At 42.6% G+C, this 26,508-nt stretch overlaps 1 protein-coding gene across 1 annotated transcript; it reads right to left on the bottom strand.

The window, feature by feature from the left end:
- PSMD12 (proteasome 26S subunit, non-ATPase 12) lies at nucleotides 1-24,390 on the bottom strand. The gene is made up of 11 exons (XM_066614872.1): nucleotides 24,179-24,390; nucleotides 18,070-18,129; nucleotides 16,924-17,052; nucleotides 11,836-11,943; nucleotides 10,239-10,343; nucleotides 8,560-8,709; nucleotides 8,278-8,412; nucleotides 4,443-4,555; nucleotides 2,651-2,825; nucleotides 2,025-2,102; nucleotides 1-447 (listed from the first exon to the last, which is right to left on the bottom strand). Exons 1-11 carry the CDS (start codon nucleotides 24,284-24,286, stop codon nucleotides 238-240), a joined length of 1,371 nt encoding a protein of 456 aa, XP_066470969.1. The 5' UTR covers nucleotides 24,287-24,390; the 3' UTR covers nucleotides 1-237.
- Nucleotides 24,391-26,508: the final 2,118 nt, after the last annotated feature.

Below are 26,508 nucleotides of genomic sequence, written 5' to 3'. Positions count from 1 at the left end.
TTTCTATTACACAGGCAATACCATTTTATTGTGTTTTTCCATCAGTTGCGGCAAAAAAACTGTTATAAGCCAAATGAATAATCAAAGGAACTTAATTGTCAACAATTCTTCAAGAGTGATTATGTTCTAAGTTACACCTGGAAGGGGTAGTTGAAAAACCAATATACAGTGGGACGAAGTCTCTTTCTATGACCAATTTGCAATGCCTCCCTAAAGCATTAAGGCTACTGAGGCACCTTACTGCAGGTTATGTATCATCTCCTCTTTGGCAATGAGATGTGTAGTTTTATTAACTAGAGCCATCAGTGAATTGAGTTTGTGAGACCAGTCATTGAGTAAGTTATTTGGGTCCTTCGGTCTCTGGAAGTTGATAATTCCTGCCAGCCTATCTACTTTTGCATAGATGGTCTTATTCACCACTAAGTTGGACAAAAACTCCTCAGATTCCTGAAAAGTTAAAAAAAAAAAAAAGCATTAGATTAGCCAATCAAATGGAAATGGAGTGACGTTTTTTGACTGACAGTAATAAAAAGGAGACACTCCGGAGCAGTGATTTTCAAATCTTTTTCCATCTCATGGCACACTGACGTTTCTATGGTCTTTGCCTTTCGTGACATCACTTCCATCTTCCAAACTTTTCTTGGTTCTGCAGCTCTGTTTCTAGGGCAACTGTCTGCAGTAACGTCCATTCCTCTTCCTTCATCAGCTCATTAGCTGGCTCCTTAGCCAGCGGAGGTACAATTTGTTACTACAGACAGTGCCCTAGAAGCAGAACCACAGAACCTGAAAGTTTTTCAGCAATTTTCAACAGCTGTGCTTTCAACTCCCACTGGACTCCTCCAGACCACTCATGGCACACCAATGTGCTGTGGCACAGCGGTTGAAAAATCACTGCTCTGGAGACAAAACAAGTCTGTTGAGAACTGATACAGTCCCCCTGAAATAAGTAGCAGGAGTTAGACACTTCAGCTCAGCTGGGGTGTGCACCTAGCCATCATGTCAGCCACATTTATGACTGACACCAGAATAGTATTGCTGCTATCAATCATATTACTGAAGTAATGCTACATGTCCAAGTAGCATGACATGTATCAAACCAGTATTTGAAGACCAGCTAATAGCTCTGCAGAATATGTAATTTTGCACTGTGAAAAGATTAAAAGTGCAAATCTATATATAAAGCAGAAACTGTCTATCCCCACATAAGAAGAACCCCCATAAAAAGAACCTTTTTAACCCCACATTTCTGGATACCAGGAATTTGGATACCAGGGGTTGTAAATGAAGTTAGTAATAACTAAACCTCAGTGAAATCAATGAGACGAGTTAACTCACAACTAATTTAAATCCTATACATTTCAATGGGACTTAATTGCAACAACTTTCAAAGGATATAGTTCAAAGACAGGAACACTAGGATGAATAAAAGAAACTAGGTATGCTACAAATGGATGAGACTGCAAGCATGAAATGTGGAAGATAGACATAAAACAACTGTGAAGCACTAGAAGATACATTTCCTTAAGATGAAGGGTGTATAGAGCCTAAAGGTTTGCCCATTGCTTCTCCTTGTTACATCAGAGGACCAAACAGACTAAAGACAAAGAACTCAAAAGTATTCAGTAGCCGCTGAAGCCTCACTTAAGGCTAAGGGACTGGTTTTATAATGCAATCAAAACTGTTTCCCTTTCCAGTTAATGTTTATGTTTTATTTCTACACCATAACGGAATAGTGTTGGGAACAAGATTTGTTGTTGTAAAAACAGAATATATACGTGTTAGAAATAAATAAATCTGCTAAGCTCTTGTCTGAAACAACAGCATGCACCGGCCAACACTTATCCACAGCTAACTTAACCAGATGCATTTTGGGTCTCTGCTCTCTCCAGCAGAGACAGCCTGCAATGGCCACATTACCCTCTGCAATGGGGCCCAGTAGATTCCCCAAAGCACTACTCTGACCATTCTTCAACTATATTGCACTCCCCTCACAAAAGCACTGAGCAAACCTGAACACCACTTACATCAACTGATAAATCCAGCAGTTGCGCCATCCGCTTCATGGTAATTCTGGTATAATATTTCGCCATTATTCTAATATTCTAAAACAAAAATAATCAATATAAACAGTTAGGTTCAAGATGCAACTGAAACAGCCTACTCTATAACTATAAAAATGAACATGTTCAACCCATTCACAGATTAAACAGGTAAACATCTCACTGAAGGGACATATTACTTACATATTCCATATTACCAAACATTTGGTACAAAATTACATGCATGTATGTTGTTTGGTAATATGTAAAATATGTTTGGTAAAATTACAAAATTACATATTACCAAACAACATTTTTACAGCACTTTAAAAAAATCCTATCTGAAAGATAAGTTGGTTAGAGCTTCCTAAAAGGTATTTAAATATTTATAATGGAAAGATGCAAGAAGAACAACAAATTAAAACTGGCCTTATACTTTGCTAAAATGTGTTAAGTATATTCTAACTTGAACAAAGGCAGCATGATGCAAGCCAATTATATGAAGATATATTCCCAAGAAACATCTTGATTTGGCCACAGAATGTACTGGTGCTATTTATAAAATTGTGATTGAAGGTCTTTTTAATCGCGATCAAGCATACTGTACTTACATGTTCCACCACTCTGTTTTTTAAATCTTTCCATCTTTTTTCACCTTCCTCTGTATAGCCAAATACATCTGTTGCAGGGCTTTCTAGAGAGCCTTCCCTCAATTCTTTTCCATATTCCTCAACTAAGGCAGTCCAGCGCATCAATTCCATAGTGGTAAATAGCTTTAAAAGATCTCTGTTGAAGAAGAGACATTTCCCCTTGTAAATAGTTGATCAAGGTATCTATACTGCAGCTATGCCATAATGTTTAGACATTCATCATTCAAAAACGCTTCTTGCAATACCAATATTAATATGGTACTAATAATACAATATAAGTACCAATTCAGAGGGAGTACAAGTGTACCCCCGTATCTGTGAGAGTTTTGTTCTGGAACCCACCCACCCCCCTGCAGATAGCTGTATCCATGGATACACCCCCACCCTCCAAGGCTAAGTTGCCCTAGCTAAGCTCCCCTCACCTCCAGAGGGTGTTTTGAGCCCCGGAGAGGCCGCATGCATCTGTCCATGGCCTCTGGGGGACTCAGAATGACTCTTAGATTGAAAAATGTGACTTCCAGTTTTATGAAAAAAACAGGAAGTGATGCCTTATAAGGTATTACAAGGCCCAGGGAAGCCCTCAGAAGCTCTGTGGGGCTCAGAACACTCCCCTTCATTTCAGGAGGGGGTGCACACTGGGGAGGGGGCCCATGGACCTGTCCATGGATAAGTGAAATTGCAGATACAAGATCTGTAGATATGCCGCCCCCCCACCGTTTTCAAATTACAAGATCTGTAGATATGCCCCCCGTTGTCTATTTGGAGTTGCACTTGTAAACTGCAACTGGTGCAAAATGAGAGTCAGGGTCCTAGCTGGTCCATACATAGTTTCCGGAGAGTAAGATAGGATTACAGCCTAAGTCTTACTGGATGGGCTTACTTTTAAGTAAAATAACAGTTTTCAAACACCTCTATCCATAAGTAATCAGTTCCTATTTTGTTCAACCTGCACTGGATTCCAGTTTGTTTCTAGGCACAATTTTAAGTGTTGGTTATTACCTTTAAAGTCCTTAACTTGAGACTAGGACACTTGAAAATTGTCCTTCCCCTTACTGGTCTACCTGAAACTTGGGTCTACTCTGTGTTCCCCCGTCACTGAAGGCAGAGTCTTTTCAGTAATAGCCCTGATATTCTGGAATGTTTTCCCACAAGCTCTTTAGATTGGCAGTAATTATTTCTTCACCCCAGCTTTCTAGGTTGGTTTGTATTAGTTCTTAAATTATTCTGCTGTTTAAAAATGGCATTTGTGGTGATTTTCTGATTCACTTCATTGAATTTCCATATATTCATGTTGTGGAGGTCGATTAAGGGCTGAGTGCTTTATTCTTGGATAAAAAAATCTATAGATCTGTACACAAATTCACTACAGAATGTACACCAAAGGAATAAATCTGTCTTCAGTGAACCTATTCTGCAGTTATACCATAATGTTTAAACATGTGTCATTCAAAAATTGGAATAAATCCAATTTTTATTCCATCAAAAACATTCATCAAAGGAATAAATCCCATTCTGGCTGGATACAAATGTGCTTACACCCAAAACTGTGAATACAATTTCCACTTGTATATGCCACAGCTAGGTACAAAATGATGCATCATTTAATATGTAAATAATAACTAAAGCTAAACATCTTCATGATAGACCTTTAACCACCACCACATTTTTGAACTTCTTATTACATTCCACAAGATGCATTTCTCAAGACATTCTCATGCCAGCAAATATTTTTAAATCAGCAAAAACTACATACTTATACTTGGGGATGTCTTCTAGTTTTTTATCACTGCTTATTCTATGCACCAGGTCAGACTGTTCATTGTCATAAGGTGACAGGATAACATAAAGAACAACACTCTTCAGTGCCTGATTGAGAAAAGAAAAAAAAAATAAACCTTCTATTGCAAAGAAAGCGCAGGATACATATGCAAAGGACAAGGTAAGCTATATTTGCTACTTGAAAAAGAAGGTTGAACAAATTAGCAGACATTCTCGCAAGACAAATTAAGTAATTAAAAATTAAATCAAGGAGTCAAAGATCACAGCATGGGGAACCCTAGAGGTAATCTAGTTAAGTTCCTGCTCCATTCAGGCATCTGCTTCCCTGACAGGTGGATGCCCAGCCTCTGATTGAAAATTCACATTTTCAATCAGTCTGTTTTGGTGCTAGACAGGTCTTACCATTTGGAAATTCTTCCTCATATACAGCCTTATCCTGTTTCTCTGTAGTTTCAACCTGTTGGTTCTAGTTCTTCCCTCAGAAGCCACAAAGGCTAAATCCTACTCTTCTTCTATGTGTCATTCAAAAACTTGAAGCAATTGTATCTCCCCTCAATCATCTTCAGGAAAAACATACAGATTAAAGTCCAGGCTTCTTTCTCCAGGTCCCCCATGTAACTAACACACACAAAATCTTTTTTGCTCCTAGGAAAGAAATCCATTTTCTCCAGTAGTTCCTCACTTACCATTCTCTACATTCTCCTTACTTCTTTCTGGATTCTTTCAAGTTTTCCCTAAGTCTTTTGCAGAGTATGGAAACCAGACTAAACAAAATAATCCCAGCAAAAACGATTATCAATGCCGACTATGAAAGAACATCTTCTGCCTTCCTCATAATTGCTTTGTTAATGCAAAGCAAGCATTTACAAGTGCCATCGCCTAGAAAGGTGAAAAACAGTGCACAAGAAGCAGCAAGAAACACGGCCTTCTTGGCAGTGGCACCAGCTCTATGGAACTCTGTCACACTCAGCTTACAAACTGCCTTGGAGACTTTTCAGTGAGGCTTGAATACTTTTTTCAGACAAGCCTTCTGAGTTCTTTTTAATGATGTCTGGCTAATGACATCAACAGGCTTGTTTTTTTAAATAAGGTGTACGTCTGTCAGATTGTAATTATGTTTTATGCTTGTTATAAGATTGTTTTAAAATTTTATGGGCTTTTAGAGTATAGTATATTGGCTTTTAATTGTGATTTTTTTGGTACTTGTTTTTGTAACCTGCTTTGGGTCCCCTTGGGGAAAAAGGAGGGGTAAAAATGCCATAAATAAAAATAAAGAGCAACTGGCTGTAGAACAGGAAGCAGGAGTATATAGAATATGTTCATAATGGAGAGAAAAAAAGAAGAGGGATCCCACAAGGTTTTGTACAGGGGACCAGTGCCATTTTCCCTGTTTCTAAATGATCTAGAATAGGGGTGAGCATGACTTGCCTAAATTTGCAATGCATGAAAATCCAAGCAGACTGAGGAAAGAGCCAAAAGGACATATCCAAACTAGGTGAAAAGCAAATCAATGCAAGCAAGGTCAATGCAAATAAGTGCAAAATGAAGTATGGTGGCACTAACCATCTCAACATCACACAATACATTAATAAGGTCTGGAGGTGATTAACCAGGAAAGCTATTTTAGAGCTGGGTGAATGGTTAAATGAGATTAGAAAGTTCACAGCAGCTGTCCAAAAAAAAAAAAAAAAAGGAATGCTATAATATGGATTATTAGAAGGTTTGAAAATAAAAGTGTCAATATTATAGTGTTCTTAGACAACTCTATCGCACCGCCACAGCTGGAATACTGTGCTCAATTCTGGCCACCTATGTCAAAAGCAGACATTGCAAAGGTGGGAAAGGTGCAGATAAGGGCAACTAAAGACATCAAGAAGCTGGAACACCTTGCCTACAAGGGAAGGCTGAAGCATTTGCAGCTCTTAAGAAAAAAAAGATGATTATGGGAGTTATGGGATAATTATGGGAGTAAAAAAAGATGAATATGGTGTGCATAAATGTATTCAGAAATTCTCTCTCACAACACTAGGATCTGGGGTCATCCATGAAATTGACTAGCATTTTGAAACAGATTTGGGAGAGATCCAGGATTGATCACATGTACTTCTCCACAGAATATGATTAGTGTATGGAAGTTCCTGCCATTGTATGTGGTGAATGGCACTAACTCAGACAGCTTCAAAAAGGAAATTCATGGTGGAAAGGTTAATCACTGGCTATAAGTTATGATGACTATATGTTCAGTGTCCATATAGGTGAGGGGGGGGACACAAGCAGTAAGGTGTTATTGCCTTCATGTCCTGCATCTATGCTTCCCAGAGGCATCTAGGTGGCCTCTGAGAATGAGAAAAATGCTCAGCTTGAACAACGTTGAATCCAACCATCCACCTTCTTATGTTTTAAAACTGTATCCAAAAGCAAGAAAAAAAGAAAAAAAGGTGGTATTTTCCATGAGCAAGCAAATCACACAATAAGGCAGAGAGACAATGGACTGGAAAGAGTTTGTGCTTCCATATCAGCTTTCCATAACTTACATGCTTGGGGAAAAAAATATATATCAGATCCACCTCAGATGCTTACAAGTCTTCCAACACCACAATTTGTGGTGACGGAGAACTGAATGCATCCATATATGGAATGCTATGCAAATGCTCCACAGGGAGGCTGCAAGCACAATGACCTGAACTGCAGGTATCCACAAGTCACAGCTGAACTTCCTGCTAACCAGCCACTAAAATAAATTCTACCACAATGTCAGGGGGCTTACTTCTAAAAACGGGTGCTTAGGATCACAGCTTCAAATGAACTGCTAAGTGCATTCATGTTCTTAATAAATATAACTACAGGTAGAGCCTCATTATTTGCAAGGATTCCGTTCCTGAAGCCCACGCAAATACCAAATTTCACGTAGGACCAAGTTATGCGAAATTTGAGCTCCACCCACCTCCGAACACGACCAGAGTCTTTCTCAGGTCACGTCTGGAGCTGTTCTGAGGTCCATGGAGGCTGCACACAACCACCACAGTCCTCCAAATGGCATGTGGAGGTCCTAGAAGGGCACCCAAAACAGAGGCTCTTCATTCTATACCAACCTCTGAGTAGCCCTATTTGCATAAATGCCAATAAAGATCTTACTGATTGACTGACTAGCCCCACTGTGGGGCTACCTGCTTTACCCAGGGGATGAAAGTCCCCTTCTGCCGAGGAGGCGGCCGTAGCTGCCTGGGAAGCGTTGGATGCAGCGGCAGCTGTTTTTGGCATCGCTGCAGCTCCACACACTGGGCAGCTCAGGATTGGGCTACCCATCAACAGATTTCTGGGCTCACAAAGAAATAAACTAAGAAAAACTTCAAACAATATGTTACCCTAGTGGTTTTACAGAAATCTTGACTGCTGTATTTCTTTACTCAGCATGTGGTTGGTCTGTGGAACTCCTTGCCCCAGGATGTGGTGATGGCATCTGGCCTGGACGCCTTTAAAAGGGGATTGGACAATCTTCTGGAGGAAAAATCCATTACGGGGTACAAGCCATGATGTGTATGTGCAACCTCCTGATTTTAGAAATGGGCTATGTCAAAATGCCAGTGCAAGGGAGGGCACCAGGATGAGGTCTCTTGTTATCTGGTGTGCTCCCTGGGGCATTTGGTGGGCCACTGTGAGATACAGGAAGCTGGACTAGATGGGCCTATGGCCTGATCCAGTGGGGCTGTTCTTATGTTCTTATGCTGTGAAGTAACAGCATTTGACTACAGAACATTACAAGATTATAGTATTCTATTTTCTACTGTTTCTGCTTGTATTTTTTTTACCTGTTGCCACTTTTCACCTTCAGCTTGGATGCAAGGCGTATCATAAATAGCTCTGTAGTGCTTGCAGATGGAAAGGTAAGAACCTTCATGTTGATCCACTTGAATCATTAAATTGTAGTATTTCAGTTTTGATTTCTGAAATGTCAAACAATGTCCTGTTAATATAGACACAACAATCTTGAAAATTCTGGTATTTTGCAATACCACTGAGAACTATTTAAGAACTGTATGTGTATAACTCTATAAACTAAAATAGTACAAATATTCTACTACTAGACTTACTTCAGTGTTTTCTTCCTGGAAAAATTTGGTGTTAATTTTTTTGCTAATAATTTGGGTACGAATGTAGTCTTTCACAGCCAGACAAAGCCTCATCTGTTCCAATATGAACTCCACACGTTCCTTCTTTTCCATTGATCCATAAGTTTCCACCTGTAATTCAAAACATTAGTCTGATGAGAATTAAGGGTTGCAATGTACAATTTGACTGTATCCATTAAAAGCTCTCTTACAGCTCAGCATTTCCCAGTTCTCGTAGGTGCCCTGCGGTTCCCCGACACCCCTTCACGGGTTCCATGAGCACACCATTTAGTGGCTGCCATCTGCCTCCGCCTGGTTTGTGCCAGTGCTCTGGGCCTCTCTAAGACTGCACATGTGCCAGCAGGGCTCTCCAAGAGTGTAGATGTGTAAAGGGCTCTGGAGACTAATAAGTTTGAGAACCAATGTTACAGCCAAAGTGTTCAGAAAGGTAACTTTGATTTGTGCATGCATATAATTAATACTTTTATCATTTATTATGCATACAGTAAAGGGTTCAAGCCTCAATTATGTACACTTTTGATGTTGGCTCTTAAACTTCATGCACTGCTGTTCTCCAAAACTGGCCATCTGTTGAAAAGCTTTGAGATTAACCTCTTGAATTGAATTCAAACTATATTCAAACTTGCTGAACTATAGATGACTGTCTAAGTGATTTTCAACCTTTTGCATCTCATGGCACACTGAGAAGGTGCTAAAATGGTCATGGCGCACCATCAGTTTTTTAACAATTGACAAGGCACAACACACTGCTAGCTGGGAGCTCACATCTCCCAATAGCACTACTAATATATGACCCTTCACCAAACTCCCATGGCACACCTACAGAGCATTCATAGCACATCACTGTGCTGCAGCACAGTGGTTGAAAATCGCTGGTCTATCCTATACATATTTCTATAACCAGATATAGAAAAATAAGCATCTGCTTATTTACATGCACAAGGTTTATATCCAGCAGTTGCTAGTTTAAAATGTTTATCTCAATCTTATGAAAGGTGATGTCAGCCTTAAATAAACTGAAAATTTTTTATCAAATTTTAAAATTTTATCAGCCTTGTTGGTCAACTCTACTGTAACTGTTCACAAGAAAAATACATCCATGTCATTAATAATTAATCAAAATGTATTTGAAGCATTTACGTCCCACTTTACTTGACCATGACAAGTAACTCAAACTGGCTAACAATAAAATACATATTTAAAATATATATTTAAGTTGCACCTCTTAAGAACATAACTGGGGGACTAACATGTCCAAACATTCTAATATATCGTAGGAGAATGAACTCTTTTCCCAACTATTAAGGGACCATGCACGCTTTGAAATAAAAAAATAAAATTTTAAATTTTAATAAAGCAAATTTTGCCCTTGAGCAACTTAAATTTAAAGTAAAAAATTATAATAATTGTTCTGCACAGAATACTGCAAGATACCATCAGAAAATCTGCAACTATGAAGATACAGCAAATGGAAGGCACTTCTACTCAAGCAACAGGGCGGTGGATATGTCGATGATGTTCACTGTGCCCCCTCACAACCTACAACCATTTCTGATGGTCTCCTCACTTTTTTTAATCTGAAAAAGCTGAGACACACAAGTAGGTGCAAAATTCTAAGCTAAGGACCCCCACGCCATTACCTGAAGTTCTTGCAGAATTGAGGCGGCTTCTTTTACTTCACCATTCTGTTCTTTTATTGTCGCAAGAGTTTTTGTCAGTCGAGCTCTCTCAATTTCAACATAGATCTAAAAACAAACGTAAGACTTCATATAAAATATTTGCTCAGGTATATTTGGCATGCTGTATTGTAGGTATAAAACACTGGTGTTAAACATAAGGCCCGTGGGTCAAATGCGGCCCATGGAAGCTCTTTATCCAGCCCTCAGGTTCTCCCAGCACCACCTTCAGCTGCTGAGCTGAGGTGTCACTACTGAATGGGCAGCCGGCATGATAACTGGGCTCTCCTGTATCATGAAAATACAATTAAGATGTGTGCATTTTTTCTTCTGTCAATTGCCGCTGATGTGTTCCTGTGAGGAAAAAAAGTGCTTATGAGTAGGAAAAAAGTCATGACTAGAAATGGCATCAATGGAAATGACATCACTTCCTGCTTATGCCAATATTTCTGGCCCTCAACAGGTATCATGAATGCTATTCAGCCTGCTGTAGGCAATGAGTTTGACAAAACAGGTATAAAATAATATCCTTCTTTTCATGCACACAACACCCTAATTGGATAAATCCCCAGTGCGCACAACATAGTTTTGGTTTCTTCCTTCAGTGTGTTCATGCAGTCATAGTAAGAAGTCTGATATGGGAATGTGATATCTGTAAGACTTGCACTTCCTGACTGAATGGATGGCTGGATGGAAGGGAGGCACAGTCCTCCTATTACCCATAACAGTCAGCTGCGGTGTCTGGGCATGCACCAGATGAGTGAGAAATTACAGCTTTAATCAAGTCTGTGGTGAGCCCTCTGTGCACGAGTGCTGCACCCAGACAGAGAAAGATTATACCTATAGTAGCTGTAATAACGTTTGATAGACACATGAGTTTTATTACAGCACAATCCTATGAGTATCTACTCAGAAGTAAGCTGCACCGAGTTCAAAGGCAGTTACCCCCAAGGAAGTACATAAAAACACAGTTCCACAAGTTTGGACAGAACAGGGAATTGTGGTAATTCAGAAGCTAAACGGGAAGCCTTCAATCACCTTTTCTGGCAAGCAAAGGAGAGTGAAGGCAGAAATGTGGAAGACTGAGATGAGGACAGACTCATTCCAGCACGTCCAAACAATGGTTGCCTGAACAAGGCCAATGTATTTGCTTTCTTAAGGTTAGCCACATGTCCAAATACATTGCTAATTAGCAAAAAGAATATTTTAGGCAACTCTATTTTTTATAGGCATTTTGATAGTTTAGGGCCCTTCCTAATGAATTTTTTTCCCTTGTCTCCAAATTAAAGGGCAAGAATGAATGAAACAAACTATTCATACAAACCCTCCATTAGGTACATTTGGGAAAGTACAAATACACTAGCTAGCCAAGAGTCCATAATTATATAGAAGGTCATTCCCCTCACTATTCTTTCATCTTGCTTCAGCCTCCTATTAACCTCTCAGTCCTGCACACGAATCAGTAACCAAAATGGAATCTACTGTCTTGAGATAAATGTCTGTGTGAAGGAGTCTTGGAAATCAAAAGCTCACATCTCTTAACACAGGAAAAATCTCTTACCTTCCCTTCTGTAACCATACGCAGAGTGTCAATTAAGCGCAATTTGATAGGTAGATCTGTGATCTCTTCAACATACGTACAGCACTGCTGGACCATTTTAGCGACTGCCTAATGTGAATGATAAGAAAAACCGTAATGCCAACATAAGCATAAACTGCAGTCCCAGTTAGAAACGGTACAAGGACTATATTTCATTTCGTAAACAGTAGCCTTCAACATAGAGAATCTCAACAAAACCAGCAAGATGTTCTTGAAGATAAAAAGAAAGCCAACACAAAACAATTTATTTGGTTTTATTCTATAATACAGATTATACAGAGAAGCTAGATCTCAACCACATCCTTCCGCACATGCTTTTCCCAAGCTTTCCTTAACAGCTCTGCTTAAATTTCTCACAACACCACAAAACTAAGAATGAATTTGCCTCTATGCTGTAATGGAGTACTTCCATAAAAAAACAGGAGCAGTTATTATTCAGATTAAGTAATTTACTTAAGCAACTGCAATTGAAATAACACATTTTGAATAATACACCAGTACTGCATATGGCTTTGCTTAAAACATGTACACACACGCACCACACCACCATAGAGAACTTCCTATACACCTGGTAGCTAGAAGCGGTTTCCCATAGGATACAATTTTTAAAAAAAATGCAATTCAGGTACATCTGTCAAAATTTTGCTGCAGAAGTCAAAAGACGTTTGAGCAAGCAAGATTTGTACATTGTATAAAAAACGGTTTTCCAGTTTCTTAGGGAAAAAGTCGTGTGTTTTCGCCCAACATGCATTCTGAGCATCATAGAGGCAGGGCTCCCCTCGCCTTCAGAGGCTTCCCATAATGTCAAACCTTGCTTGGTGATTGGGGTGCTGGTCCACATCCCTGTTGCTAAGCAACGCATGACTGTAATAAAAACTGTTTCCTGGGTATGAAATTTTTATTTTTACCGTTTTTTATACAATGTACAAACCTGAAATGGCCAGTCTGAACCTTGTAGAGGCAGTACATGGATGTATGCAACCTCTGTGAGGCTCAGAAAAGCCTCCAGAGGCAAGAGGAGCATGGCTCCCCTCAGTTTCGGAGGCTGGGGGGGGTGAGCAGGGGCCAGTGGTGGCCATCACATATGCGGGCTATCAGTGCTTGGAACGTCGTAAGCAATGCTCACCTATACTTGGAGATCATTTCAGCACTCATTTTCAGCAACTCAAACTACTGTTTTTCAAGCAATTTGATATTCTTCCCCCAGCGAGCATTATTAATGAGAGTTCAACCCCATGCAGAACACGGTTGCATGTTAAGCTGCAAGGTACCTAGTTAGCTGTTGAGTTACCTTGTGTTTTTTCTCCATTTCTCTCCTACTACAGCAACTTTTCCCTAAGATTGTTGCACATCTGACTACCCCACATCTTAAGCTTTTACAACACTATGCTTTTCACCTATCTACAACCAAGCTTATCTAAATCTGGGGTGGATGCTAACTAGTATGAAATAACAAACTTTGTTATCAGAACTAGACAAGTTAGTATAAGATTAAATATACAACTTCAAAAACACGTGTAACACTGCCATATCTTACACTGGAGCATGGCACATGATTATTTACAGTCCTGCATAGGTACATACCCAATTCCTGCCTACTAAGAAGCACACACTGACAAAGGGAAGACCAGCCTGGTCCTAGCTATCAGCCAGAACCTGGACAGACCTCCTTTTCTCATTGCTAAAAAGAAGTCTACTTTACCAATTGCCCAGAACCTGCAAATCTCAAGAGAAGCATTCTCTGGCCTTTGCCATCAGGCAGAGGACTAAGGATGACTTGGTGGTATGCATGTTTAAGGGAGACAACATAGCTTAGTGGCAGAACATATGCTTTGCATGCAGAAAGTCCCAATTTCTATTTCCAAGAAGGGCAGAGAAAGATTTGTGCCTGAAACCTTGGACGGCTACCGCCAAACTATGTTGACAATACTGAACAAGATGGAACAATGGTGGTCTTTCAGTAGAAGGCAACTTCCTCTGTGTATTAATTACTGCAACCGATTGCAAGTGATCTTGAGGATCACTTGATCAAAAGGTGGGAAAAATATTCTAATGAACAGATTAAAGATGATTCAGAGTTCCTATATGTAATATTTTACTCCACTCACATTCCATTCAATTATGCTTTGATTCAAACTCTAGTTACAAAGTTTACAATAAGTGTATGGTAAAGAACTGTAGAAAGTTGATTCCTCACAAGATAAATACACAGCTATCTTCGTAGAGAGAGCAATTAGAACATGAACAGGCTATAAAACTGAACAAAATGAACCCATCTTCCTCTCCAAATTGGCAGCAATTCTTAGTAAGAGGGGGGAAAAACTAAACAAAAGAAAGATTGAAATGTTATTGGCATTTTGCCGCAACTGTTGAATTGAACTGTTGAGTTGACTAGTGCATATCTTCAAACAAAGACTTAGTGTGTACTTAACAATTTTAGGATACATTTCTATAAAGTAGGCAGGATGTGCTTAATAAGATGCTTGATACAAGCGGTTTTAAGTACTCATTCCAAACACGTGTATTATAAAGCAAGAAAAAAAACAGGAATGTGATGCTGCAATATTAGGCTATTTGAAAGGCTTATTTCCAGATTCATTCTACAAACATCTGCCACATCACAAACAGCAAGATAACATTGGATTAAATCAACTAAAATGCAACCACTTCAGCTTAACTTGATTATAAAACAATATGGTAACTACTAAATAAAAAATGGTAGTAAAGGTAAAGTTCACAAATATCAGAAGTACTTGCCATACAGAGCTAAGATTTTATTACCATCAGATTGAGGAATGCCAAAATGGAAATTCAGAGAGATATTAGGGCATATCTCCTTTGGATATCAAAACATGAGAAGGTAGAAAACCATCTCCAGTAGCAACTGTGATGCTTAAATCCATTTCTACCCAGCCCAAACTGTACACATTTTATCCCTGTGCGTTTATGCAACATTGGGCATATTTATGCAACATTGGGCATAAACGACTTAAGAAAATGTTAAAAAACAAGAAAGCATCCTTGAGGCTGCTCCTTCCCTGTTCTTAAAAGCAAGCCATTTTGGTAAAAATCCTATTAGCAAGTGAAATGAGACCACAACATGACCATTCTCATTTTTACAACATTAAACTTGAAATGTATGCATAGATTAGATTTTATGAAGCACTGACATGGAGGCCATATTGCACCATACACTAGATCAGCATTTCTCAAAACTGCAGGTTTCTCAAAACCACCCAATGCGCGGTGGTCACATGTGCTGTGCAACAACACAATGTTCCCCATAGTGCCGTAATGCCTTCTTAGGAGTTCCCAGAATGCTTCATGGAAGCAACCAGAAGTTACTTCTGTTTTGGGCAGCAAAATGGCAAATGTGTTTCAATGTAAATAAGTGAAAAGTAATGCACATTGGGGTAAAAAATCAAAACTTTAGATATAGGCTGATGGGTTCTCAGCTGTCTGTGACAGATCAGGAGAGAGATCTTGGGGTGGTGATGGATAGGTCGATGAAAGAGTCAATCCAATGTGCTGATGCAGTGAAGAAGGCCAATTCTATGCTTGGGATCATTAGAAAAGGTATCGAGAAGTTGCTTCCATGGGGCATTATGGGTCCCATGGAGACCAGTGGAGTGGTTCACAAGCTCAGAGCAACCAGGAAGTGGCCTCTAGGGGTACCCAAGAAGGCGCTGTGGCACTACAGGGTGCATTGCATTGATCCACCAAGGAGGGCAACATGGGTCACAGCACTAAAAAGTTTGAGAACAGCTGCAATAGATTATGTTTTAGGCAGCTATCTCAAGTTTGAATTCAGTGTATGAAAAACACTTTCATTCATCAGCAACCTGGTCTAAAGTATGAAACAATCATATTAAGGAGAAATAGAAAGGAAGTAACCCCAACTATGCTTGCTTATCTCAAAAACCTTGCAATATGGAAATATACACACACTCATATTCCAGTAAATGTAATATCCTGTAACGTTCTATGTATGTTTATTCAGAAGTAAGCCCTACTGTGTTCACTGGGCTTGCTCTCAGGTGTTGGCCTAACAGTCCGATCCTATCCTGGCCTGGGAGATAGCACATCGCATCAGCCAGAAGGAGTGAGGTGCAGGTGGGAAGGCCAGTGTGGGCAGATGCTACCTCTGTGCTGGTCAGAGGATCCTGGGAACCACTGCCAGTAAGTTCCCTGCCAAAGTGGTGGGAATGAATTCTGGGGTGGAGAGAGGACAGGGAAAGGCTAAGAGGAAGCGAAACTGAGTAGGAGGAGGGCAGGGAAAGGGGTGGTTCAGGAGGGGGTGGGGGCAGGGACCGCAAAGGAGGCCTCAGCTGGATCCTAGCCCCAGTCCTGAGCCTGAAAGCCTTACTTTCTGTGCCAGCATTTCAGCAGGTCTAGATCTGAGTTCCTATTGGGGCTGGGACTCGACACAGGTAAGGGAACTAATGTTTCCTTACCTAGCGGAGACCTCTGGCAGCCTCCCTGTCCCCACAGGATACAATAGCAGTTGTTTTTGCAGGATCGGGCTGCCTGACTCCTTAAAATTACAAAATTCAACTGCAGCAAAGGAATGACAAATTAAGCACATGTATATGTAATCAGGGCCAGTCTAAGGCTTAGTTGTTCAAGTGTGAATCAAATAAAGAGTATGACATCTCGTCTCCTATGACAGGAATTAGAAATACAATTGTACTGAAAATTTAGTTCTGGTGACCAGCAAGGAAAACGCTCAGTGTACTATGCTATTAAGATGAACATAGTTTTTAAAAAAGCCAAAAGCAAGGTGTAGCGCCTCTTTCAAAATGGTGGAAGATGGCACCACATACTGGGATGCAGTCCGAGGATGCAGTAGAGAAGACATATACACCTCCATGCAAAGGGGAAAAAAATCCTCTCCAGGTAGTGACCAAAAAACATGTTTACTTTGCCACTATAGAGAGGAAGAGGGAAATGCCTTGCATCAACCGCTACTAGAAACAATGGCTGGTGACCAATCTAGTCTAAATTTGCAGATATCTGGGTTTTGTGCTCACTCATCTAGCATAATCTCACCTGTTTCAACTGACTTCTCCTCTTTGACAGAAGAATAATGTTTTCATTAAGAGCATCCCAATCTTTGGCTTCGTAACACATTTTCACTACAGCAACCAAAATACGAGATGTTGATACCATATCAGAAGCCTAAAAAGGAAAACAAAATTAAATAGACATTAGCACAGAGCAACTACAACTATTTCCATAGCACAGAGATTAAAAAAACAGTTTGTCAGCAGCTTAAACCACTACAGTTCCAAAGAAACTAAACTAATGAGTCACTAGTCTCCTGTTGGGAGCATCCTTGAAAATCATTCAGAAATTGCAACTGGTTCAGAATGCTGTTGTCAGATTTCTGATCAGGCCACATGAAGTAGAACTATTACTATCATTTTTTCAGAAACTATACAGCTTCCCGTTCGTTTCTGAGTCTGATTCAAGGTAATCACTACCTTCAAAGTCCTGTACAGTTTGGGCCTAGTACCTCAAGGTCCATCTTCTGCCATACCACTTTACTACTAGTCCATTAAAAGCTTCAGGGAGGCTCCATGTGAAATAATCAAGTAAAGCTCAACTAGCATGGAGCTGTGACCATCTTCTCAATAACAGACCCTAAATGCGGAACTCCCTGCCTCAAGTTGTGCAGGAGGTCCCTCCCCTTTTCTTTTAAAAAACTATTCAAGACATACCTTTTACACCAGGCTTTGGGGCTGCAAAGCTAGGGTGGCCTGTGTCTACTACTACTGTAGTGTACTTCTGGGCATCTCTAAGCATTTTATACTGGTGAATCAGTTTTTATTGTAAACTGTTTTTATATTCTTTTTAACCATCTGGATATATTTAGTGAAAGGTGGAAAACAAGTGAAAAAAATCAAATAGTCAAAGAGAATTGTATTCCTCCCCACCCCACACACATGTACACACACGCAATGAGACAACATGGGGTCTGTGGTAAGAGGGCAATTTGAACGATATCAGCCGAAGCTAGGGTTTGATTTGTTGTTCTACAGAGAGCCACTAACACAAGTACAACAGGATGGTTAAACAACTTGACATGGACAATAATAATCAACAATCTGTGATTGTGGGAGTGTCTTAGGGCTAGTGGCCATAGCCAAATCTGTTTTTCCCTCCAGATAACGTTACTTAATGCACTTTACTTACAGTACGAGTCTGTTTTTCCAAGGACAGCAAGGTCTCAATTGCTTCTTGTAGTCTTCCATCCTAAAATAAAAGAGAAGGAAAAACAAAAGTACTTTAAAACTAGTGAAAATACATCATGACATTCAATGAATCTGTGTTCAAATCCATCTTCACTGTACAGATTAAGAAACAAAGCCTTGAATTGAATATCATGGATCTCATTTTAGCTAAATGAAGGCATGCCTAAGTCTCACTGAAAGCAACAGAATCCAAGTTACCGTACTCATAACTAACTTGTTTCATTCGTCTCAATTAGACACAGCTGTGATGGAGCACATCTGGCACGAGACCAAGAGTGTGTATTTTTCTTGATCTCTGGATTTCCAGACACTAAGAAGTATTTTTCAAGTTACTAACAGCCCTCCCCGGACAGCCCAATCCTGAGCTGCCCGGGGAGCCCCAGTACGGTGGCACCTTGAAGGCTCCCGCCGAATCCAGCGCCTCCCGTGCTACCGTGGGAGGCACCTCGGGAGTAGAGAACGTTCGTCCCCTTCCCCTGGGTAAGAGTGGCAGCCCTGCAATGGGGCTACTCTTTAGCGGAACCTAAAGGGCGCCGCTACAGTAAAGGCGCTCATGTAAGGCACACAGTTTTCATGAGTGCCTAGGATCCTGCGGAGCAGAGCTCCGCGGTTCCTCCTCCATCCCGCCCCCAGGCACGCCTCTGGCACGCCCCCCTCCCCGCATCATGCCGGCCTCCCTGCCCCCTACCTGCATCACGCTGGCCTCCCCCCTCCCCAGAACGTCCCTGTCCCCATTTCCCATTCCACAGCCCAGCAGTCGCAAGCACCGCCGAGCCGCGGAACGCGCCCGCCGGGCAGTGGTTCAGTGCCAGCCGGAGCTGAGCCAGCTGCGGTGGGAGCCCGGCGGTAAGCCCCACAAACACACCTTATGGCACGTTTGCAACTGTAGTCTGCGCTGCAGAGCTGCGCCGCAGACCGCAGGATTGGGCCCTAAGTCTTTTTCAAATCAATCGCCTAGAGGCCAAGTGGAAAAAATAGGACAATCAGGAAAAAAAGTGAACACCAAGTGGTATGCTCAACTATCAACCAGATACGTTCAGTAGAAGCCTTCTTCAGTTTCTCTAACAGAAAATTTCTTTAATTTCATAGTTTATTTTAAAGAAGAAAATACTTCCATAGTATAATAGCACTGAAACCATGTACACACAATCTGTTTCTTATGTTACCATGAAGAGGATTTATATGGTGTGCACATACTCATAATAGATGCCATACAACGTTGTCACCTGCAAGTATAATGGTGCAAGCCTAAGTATGCCTTCTCAGAAGTAAGCCTCACTGAGCTGAAAGGGATTTACTCCCAGGTAAGCATGCAAGGAATTGCAACCCACATCAATAATTATGCATGTCTACTCATAGGTAAGTCTGGCAGCTTAAGGGAGACCCATTGACTATGATGGGGCTTACTCCTAGGGCAAAAAGATCAATGATCAAGGGGAAAAAAATCAAAACAGAATTTTCAGATATTAATCTTTTTTCATTTCATACTACTTTCTTAGAAGTCTGCTCATCTTCATTGGCCTTTGCTTTTGAGAGGACAAACAACCTACATTCTCATGCTTGAGTAAAAATATAGTTGCTACTTTATGGTGCTCACCATTTGAATATTTGGCTGAAATTGGCCGATTTGTCTTTTACAATGTCACCTTCAGTACTGAGTGTCATTGCATACTATGTGAACAGTATGGTAATAACACCTAATTGCATTCATTTATTTTGTTTGTGAATATCCATTTTCAATATGCAGGATTCTGGTGACTATTCACCTTCAATAAAGGTGAAAGTTGTTGAAACTGCAAAAACTTCCATAACAGCCACTTTGCAGAACCTGTTCTGAAGAAAGTGAGAGGAACCAAGCTAACTCACACACAGGTGTTATGACGGAACTTGGTAGTGGACTGTTCTGAGCACTACACCAAAAACTGGCATCATCCGATGACAGTTTTTTAACAAAATCATGAAAAAGGGCACCATAAACCAAATCCCCTGGCCATCCGCAAGTGGAGAGGGAGAGAGCCAAGCAGAACCATATTGCTTCCTGCCCCTTTCTCTCACTTACAACTTTGACTGCCCTAAACCCTGCCTCCTTGCTCACCCAGGTTCTATTTAAAATGAGATAAGATCAGCCCCACTGGATCAGGCCATAGGCCCATCTAGTCCAGCTTCCTGTATCTCACAGCGGCCCAACAAATGCCCCAGGGAGCACACCTGATAACAAGAGACCTGCATCCTGGTGCCCTCCCTTGCATCCAGCATTCTGACATAGCCCATTTCTAAAATCAGGAGGTTGCACATACACATCATGGCTTGTAACCCTAATGGATTTTTCCTCCAGAAACTTGCCCAATCCCCTTTTAAAGGCATCCAGGCCAGATGTAATCACCACATCCTGTGGCAAGGAGTTCCACAGACCAACCACATGCTGAGTAAAAAATATTTCCTTTTGTCCGTCCTAACTCTCCCAACACTCAATTTTAGTGGATGTCCCCTGGTTCTGGTGTTATGTGAGAGTGTCAAGAGCATCTCTCTATCCACTTTATCCTTCCCATGTATAATTTTGTATGTCTCAATCATGTCCCCCCTCAGGTGTCTCTTTTCTAGGCTGAAGAGGCCCAAACGCCGTAGCCTTTCCTCATAAGGAAGGTGCCCCAGCCCAGTAATCATCTTAGTCACATAGAAGAGCAGAGTATGCTGGTTCCCAGGTTATTTTAAAAGAAACCCAAATGAGTGACAAGGTTGAGCCCAGTGCAGCCAAAGTATAGGCAAGAGAATGGGGCAGGAGACTCCACCCCTCTATCTCCTAGTCCACTTGGTTGCTTTCTTAAGCAACCAGGAGGCATCAACCATATGGAAACGCAACCATATCCAGATTTTCCCCATCTTCTTCCTGTGGCAGGACAGAGGGGATAATGGAAAGAAGTGGGTTATGGGGTTCCTCATCTTATTCTGCTGCCTTCTCAAACTCTATGTGAGGGCTTCAGGTTGGACCAGTCCTGTCCAATAAGGCACTTCACACAGCATTTTGAACTACTGTAAGAACCTCCCCATGTGAACTACTCTGGAACTAGGTCTACTGTATAAAACATGCAACATAACCTAAAATAAGGGCACTTTCTGAAGTAAACATTCTAGTAGTTCCCAAAAAGCAGCTGCATGAGGATAGGACCAGTAGTTACCTCTCCTGCCACTACTGCTGAGCAGTGTTCCCTGTAAGGTGCATAGCCACATACCTCTGAGCTGAGCTCCACACAGCAAGGAGCTCAACAATCAACATTCGGCAATGACATGATGACATCATCACCAAGTGTCCAGAGATGGTGCAGTAACCCAGTTGTGACACCACACACATGCAGAAGAGGTCCACACATGAAGGAATTTAGCTTGCTGACCCTCCTGCTTGCAGAAAAAAAGCAGCCTAGTAAGCAAAGATTACAATGTACAAAAACCAATGTAAAGTTAACAGGACTGCTCTCTTCTGATGGCAAAAAGGGAGGAAATTGCTTTGAGGAAGGCCCTGACACTGTCCTAACTACCAGAACCTTTAATACAAAGCAGAGATAAGAGATTGGATTTAGCCATCTGGGACACATACAAATGTTGTGTTGAAGAGATTCCTTATTACCACTGATCCAGCTTGCTAAGCAGCTCACATGGTCAGCAGCCTTTAATATTAGGGCAGCCTATTACCAGAGGACAAGTGACCAGGAGGCAATACTGTACATCAAAGCAATCAAACCACCAAAAGGAAAGAGGTAAATGCAAGGACAAACCCCCAGGCAGAATTATTCCTTGTCTTGATTTCTGAGAAGAGAAAGCAGATGATCTGTGCCCCAGAGTAAAGGGTATAGGTTCTTGCACTTGTACAACTGCCCAAGCTGCAAAGGCGGCGGCAGCAGCAACAATAGGTTACCACATTAAGTTATGTACTGTGACACTCCTTTGGGACTAAACGATGGGTGTATCACTAAAACTCTGTATTCCCAATTAGCCATAGCCACTTTGGAAGGGATCCTAAAGCACAGCTCCCTAGATTACTGTTTTTAGTAGGTTATGTATTAGGAGACAGAAAATATCACAATGCTCCCACATAATTCAAATATGGATTCACACCACCATTTCTATGTAAAGTCAGCACAATCAATTTAACAGCAAACTTTTAACAAAAAAAGTTTTATCTTTCTATGCAGTAGAATACACACTGAGGACCCAATTCTATCCATCTTTCCAGTACCGAAGCAGCCGTAATGCAGCCCCAAGGTAAGGAAACAAACACTCCCTTACTTTGAGGAAGCCTCTGTGAGTGCCCCCCCCCCACTGCAGGATGCTGCACACACTGTTGGCACAGCTGCATCAGCATTGGAAAGTTAGATAGGATTGGGCCCTCAGAGTCAGTGTGGTCCAGTAGTTAGTGCTGAACTAAGAGAAAGGAAAGAAGAGCTTCAAATCCCTATTCAGCCGTTCAGTCTAATTAACCTCACAGATTCTAGGGATAAAATGGGGGGGGGTTCCCTTTGAAGGAAGAGCAGCTTAGAAAGGCAACTAGACTATAATTTCAAACAGTTAAAACTCTATAGTATTCAATGTGCAGTCAGTCCAAAAGATCTGGATGCTTATGCAGCTCAATCCCATTCAGAAATTCAACAATACCACTGGAAAATACACTTCAAGCATGCATTGGTTAGCAACCTTAGGCTATAATCCTAAACATCCACACTACAGAGACAGCCCCATTAGATGCTGTGGGCGCAACCCTAACCCCTTATGTCACTGCTTTCCAGCACTGACATAAGGGCAATGCAATTGTGAGGAAAGGGAACAAACCTTCCCTTACTTTGAGGAGGCCTCCATGAGTGCCACCCAACTGCAGGATGCAGCACAGGGCACCGCCATGCCAGCGCTGGAAAGCACTGACATAAGGGGTTAGGATTTGCGCCCTGTAAGACTTACTTCCAAGTAAATACATATGGAACTGAGCTGTATCTTATCCACCACTAGGAAAGCACTTATCCTCAGTAAGTACTCACAACTTCCTTCCCTGCCTCTTTCCATTCTTTCACTCTACTCAGTTGAACAACCCTCTTTTGAAACCAGATGGTGCCAAAGTATGAAAGAGAAAACTAAGTACCTATGCAACTATCCTTATATGCTCAGCCACTTCACTTCTAGACTGGAGACATTCCTCTTACAGAAAAAAGCAAAGCAGGAGGAGATCTATCCCCATTTATCTTTGTGAGGTCAAAACAACTGCTTTCTCCTGACCAAGACCTATCCCCCACCTCACCCCCTCCCCTGTTTAAGAAAAAGAGCCTCTTAACTGCTCCTCGGATCTTGACTCCCTAAGAAGAGGAGGAACCCTGGCCAAGCTCCACAGGTCCTCCTAGCAGTCCTAAGAACATAAACATAAGAAGAGCCCCAGGCCAGGATGAGGCCAAAGGCCCATCTAGTCCAACTTCCTGTATCTTACAGTGGCCGTCCAGATGCCTCAGGGAGCAGGCAAGACAGCAGGAGACCTGAATCCTGGTGCCCTCCCTTGTGCCTGGCATTCTGAGGTAGCCTATTTCTAAGATCAGGAGGTTGCACATACCCATCATGGCTTGTACTCTGTGATGACTCTTCCTCCAGAAAACTGTCTTTTCCCTTTCCAAGGCATCCAGGCCAGGTGCCATCACCACGTCCCGTGGCCAGGAGTTCCACACTAATCACTCACGGGGCCAGGAGTTCCACAGGCTAACCACACGCACATACCCACCCCGGCTTGTAACCCATGACGGACTTTTCCTCCATCCAAGCCCCTTTTCACGCCAGGTGCCGCCGCCACTTCCAGTGGCCAGGAGTTCCACAGCCCCACCACTTTCCTTCCTTCCACCGCCGGGGAAAACGCAGCTTCCACTGCGCGGGCAGCCCCTCGCCACCCTCCCGCCCGCGCCCAGCCCCAAGGACCTCCCTGGTCCGTCCCGGCGGCAGCGACGGGGCAGGCTCCGAGCCGAAGGCCGGCGCGGCCTAGGTCGGGCCGCGCCATGACTCAGCCCCTGGGCGGGCCGGCGCCTCACCTGGGCCATCTGCTCGCACTCGGGCAAGCGCTGGTCCACCGTCGCGCTGTAATCCACCTCCATTTTCACGATGCGGCCATCGGCCCGCTCCGCGTCGCCGTCCGCCATGGCCGGACCCCCCCAGCCGCAACTCCCCGTCCCCTCGAAGCCTTGCCAGCGATCGCTAAGTCACTCGCCCACAGGCTCAGCGGAACCGGAAGTCGGGGGCACGCCGACTCAGGCGCCGCCGAGGACGGCCCCGCCCTTCCCACGGGGCCTCTGTTCTGAACAGGCACCTCAGTAGCCACCTAAAGCCCTCTTTTCCTGCGGTGGGGGTCTTTCCTGAGGGAGGGGGCGTGGCCGAACGCGGAGAACAGGGCGGGAAGCAACGTGCGAGGGGCGTGGCCGCAGAGGGTCGTTGGGCTGGTGGCGAGCGCTGCGTGGAACGCTGATGACGGGGGGGGGAAGGTTGGCTCAGTTCTAAATGAAGAGGGAGCGTGACGGGGGGGCAGACTGAGTGCCTCTACCTTTGCCCCTTTTATACAGAAGAGGGGATGCTGGCAGGGGCAGCTCCCCATGGGGGGGTTTGGAAAGCGGCCCCTGCCCAAACCCTTTCTTCTCTACCAGTGATTGTCAACCTTTTTTGCTTAAGGCACACCATGCTGTCGGTGGAGGGCTCATATCCCCCAATGGTCCTATTAAAAAATGACCCTCTGCCAAACTCCTGCAGCACACCTGGGGACCGTTTGTGGCACACCAGTGTGCCATGGCACAGTGGTTGTAAATGGCTGTTCTATACAGTCCAATGGCTTAAGGCAGAGGCACTCTCAGCCCAGTCCTGTGCATGTCTACTCAGAAGTAAGGCCCATTAGTGTCAGTGGGGCTTACTCCCAGGAAAGTGTGGATAGGATGGGGCTGTCAGTCTGCCCCCCTTTGTGCCTGGTCACCCTTCCTATTGTGGCCTGGTGAGGCTACACAAAGAAGTGAGAGGAAGGCAGGAGGAGGAGGCCAGAGCAGGAACAAGGGCAGGCTGACCAAACACAAAGGAGGGGGGCAAAGTGTCTCTGCCTTTACCTCTTGAAGAGGGAATCTTGGCAGGGGCAACTTTTTAAACCCTTCCATGTTGAGCTGCCCCTGCCAGAATTCCCTCTTCCATACAATGCTTAAAGGTATAGGTACTCTTTCTCCCTTTGCATCTGGGAACCCAAATTATAAAGGCCTTCATGGTAAAACTAACCAGTAAATCCAAAAAATAATATGGCAAACCCAAAGTAGGGTATTTGCCAACACAAGTTCAAAACAATACTTAGGGCGCAATCCTAACCAACTTTCTAGCATTGACATAGCTGTGCCAATATGGCTTGCACTGCAACCTGCAGTTGGGAGGCAGTCAAGGGGGCCTCCTGAAGGTTAAATGCATGTTTGTTACCTTATCTTGGGGCTGCATTTCGGCTAAGTCAATGCTTGAAAGTTGGTTAGGATTGGCCCCTTAGATGCCAAAAGAAAAAAAGAAAAAGAAATTTATGACCTGCTGAAAAGCTAGAAGTGTGGAGCCATGGGAGACTCTAATGGAGGGAGTTCCACAACCTCAGTGATACATATTACCACTCCAAAACTTTAGAGTTGTGGTTCTCAAACTTGGAGGGAGCTTTACTCCCTCAGTAAGTCTTTACAGGGGAAGGGCAAGGGCAGGGAATGACCCCCAGTATTGCATGATGAAGGGTGGTTGCTTTCACTTTGTTGTTAGTAGGGCTGCAGGAGGCTGTAGGAGGTGCAGGGCTCCCTGGGGCTTGAAATCCTGAAACAGAGCAATTACATACAGTTGTCACAAGTGCCACAGAGAGTATGCTGTGGGATTTCCGGACAGATTTCCATGAATCAAACTTGTATTCCTGCTTGCACCTTCAGATGCTCAATTCGTGCATGTGGTGGTATCCCAATCCTAGGCTTTCTGGAATGAAACTGATTTCCTGGATCCTGATAAGTTTGGGTTTCAGCCTGGTTTTGAGACTAAACTTCCTTGGTTGCCCTAATGGAGGGAACTTATAGCAGAAGTAGTGCATCTCCGTTAGTTCTGCAAGACCTCTTGGTGGTTTCTGGTACAATTAACCAAAGTAGTCTTCAGGACTCTGTCTCTCTTTTTTGGAGGTTAGGTCCCAAAAGGTGGTGCTGAGTGGCTGCTGTTTGGCCATTTGGCTTATGAGGTCCTTCACATTTCTATCTTGTCTCCCATGCTGTTTAACAGCTACGTAAAACTACTAGAAGAGAACATCTGGAAGTTTTATTATTAATTATTATTAACAGTACTTATATACCGCTTTTCAACTAAAAGTTCACAAAGCGGTTTACAA

Source organism: Tiliqua scincoides, chromosome 2, assembly GCF_035046505.1.
Source record: "Tiliqua scincoides isolate rTilSci1 chromosome 2, rTilSci1.hap2, whole genome shotgun sequence".
NCBI classification, from domain to species: Eukaryota; Metazoa; Chordata; class Lepidosauria; order Squamata; family Scincidae; genus Tiliqua; species Tiliqua scincoides.
This window is presented reverse-complemented; position numbering and strand designations above follow the sequence as displayed.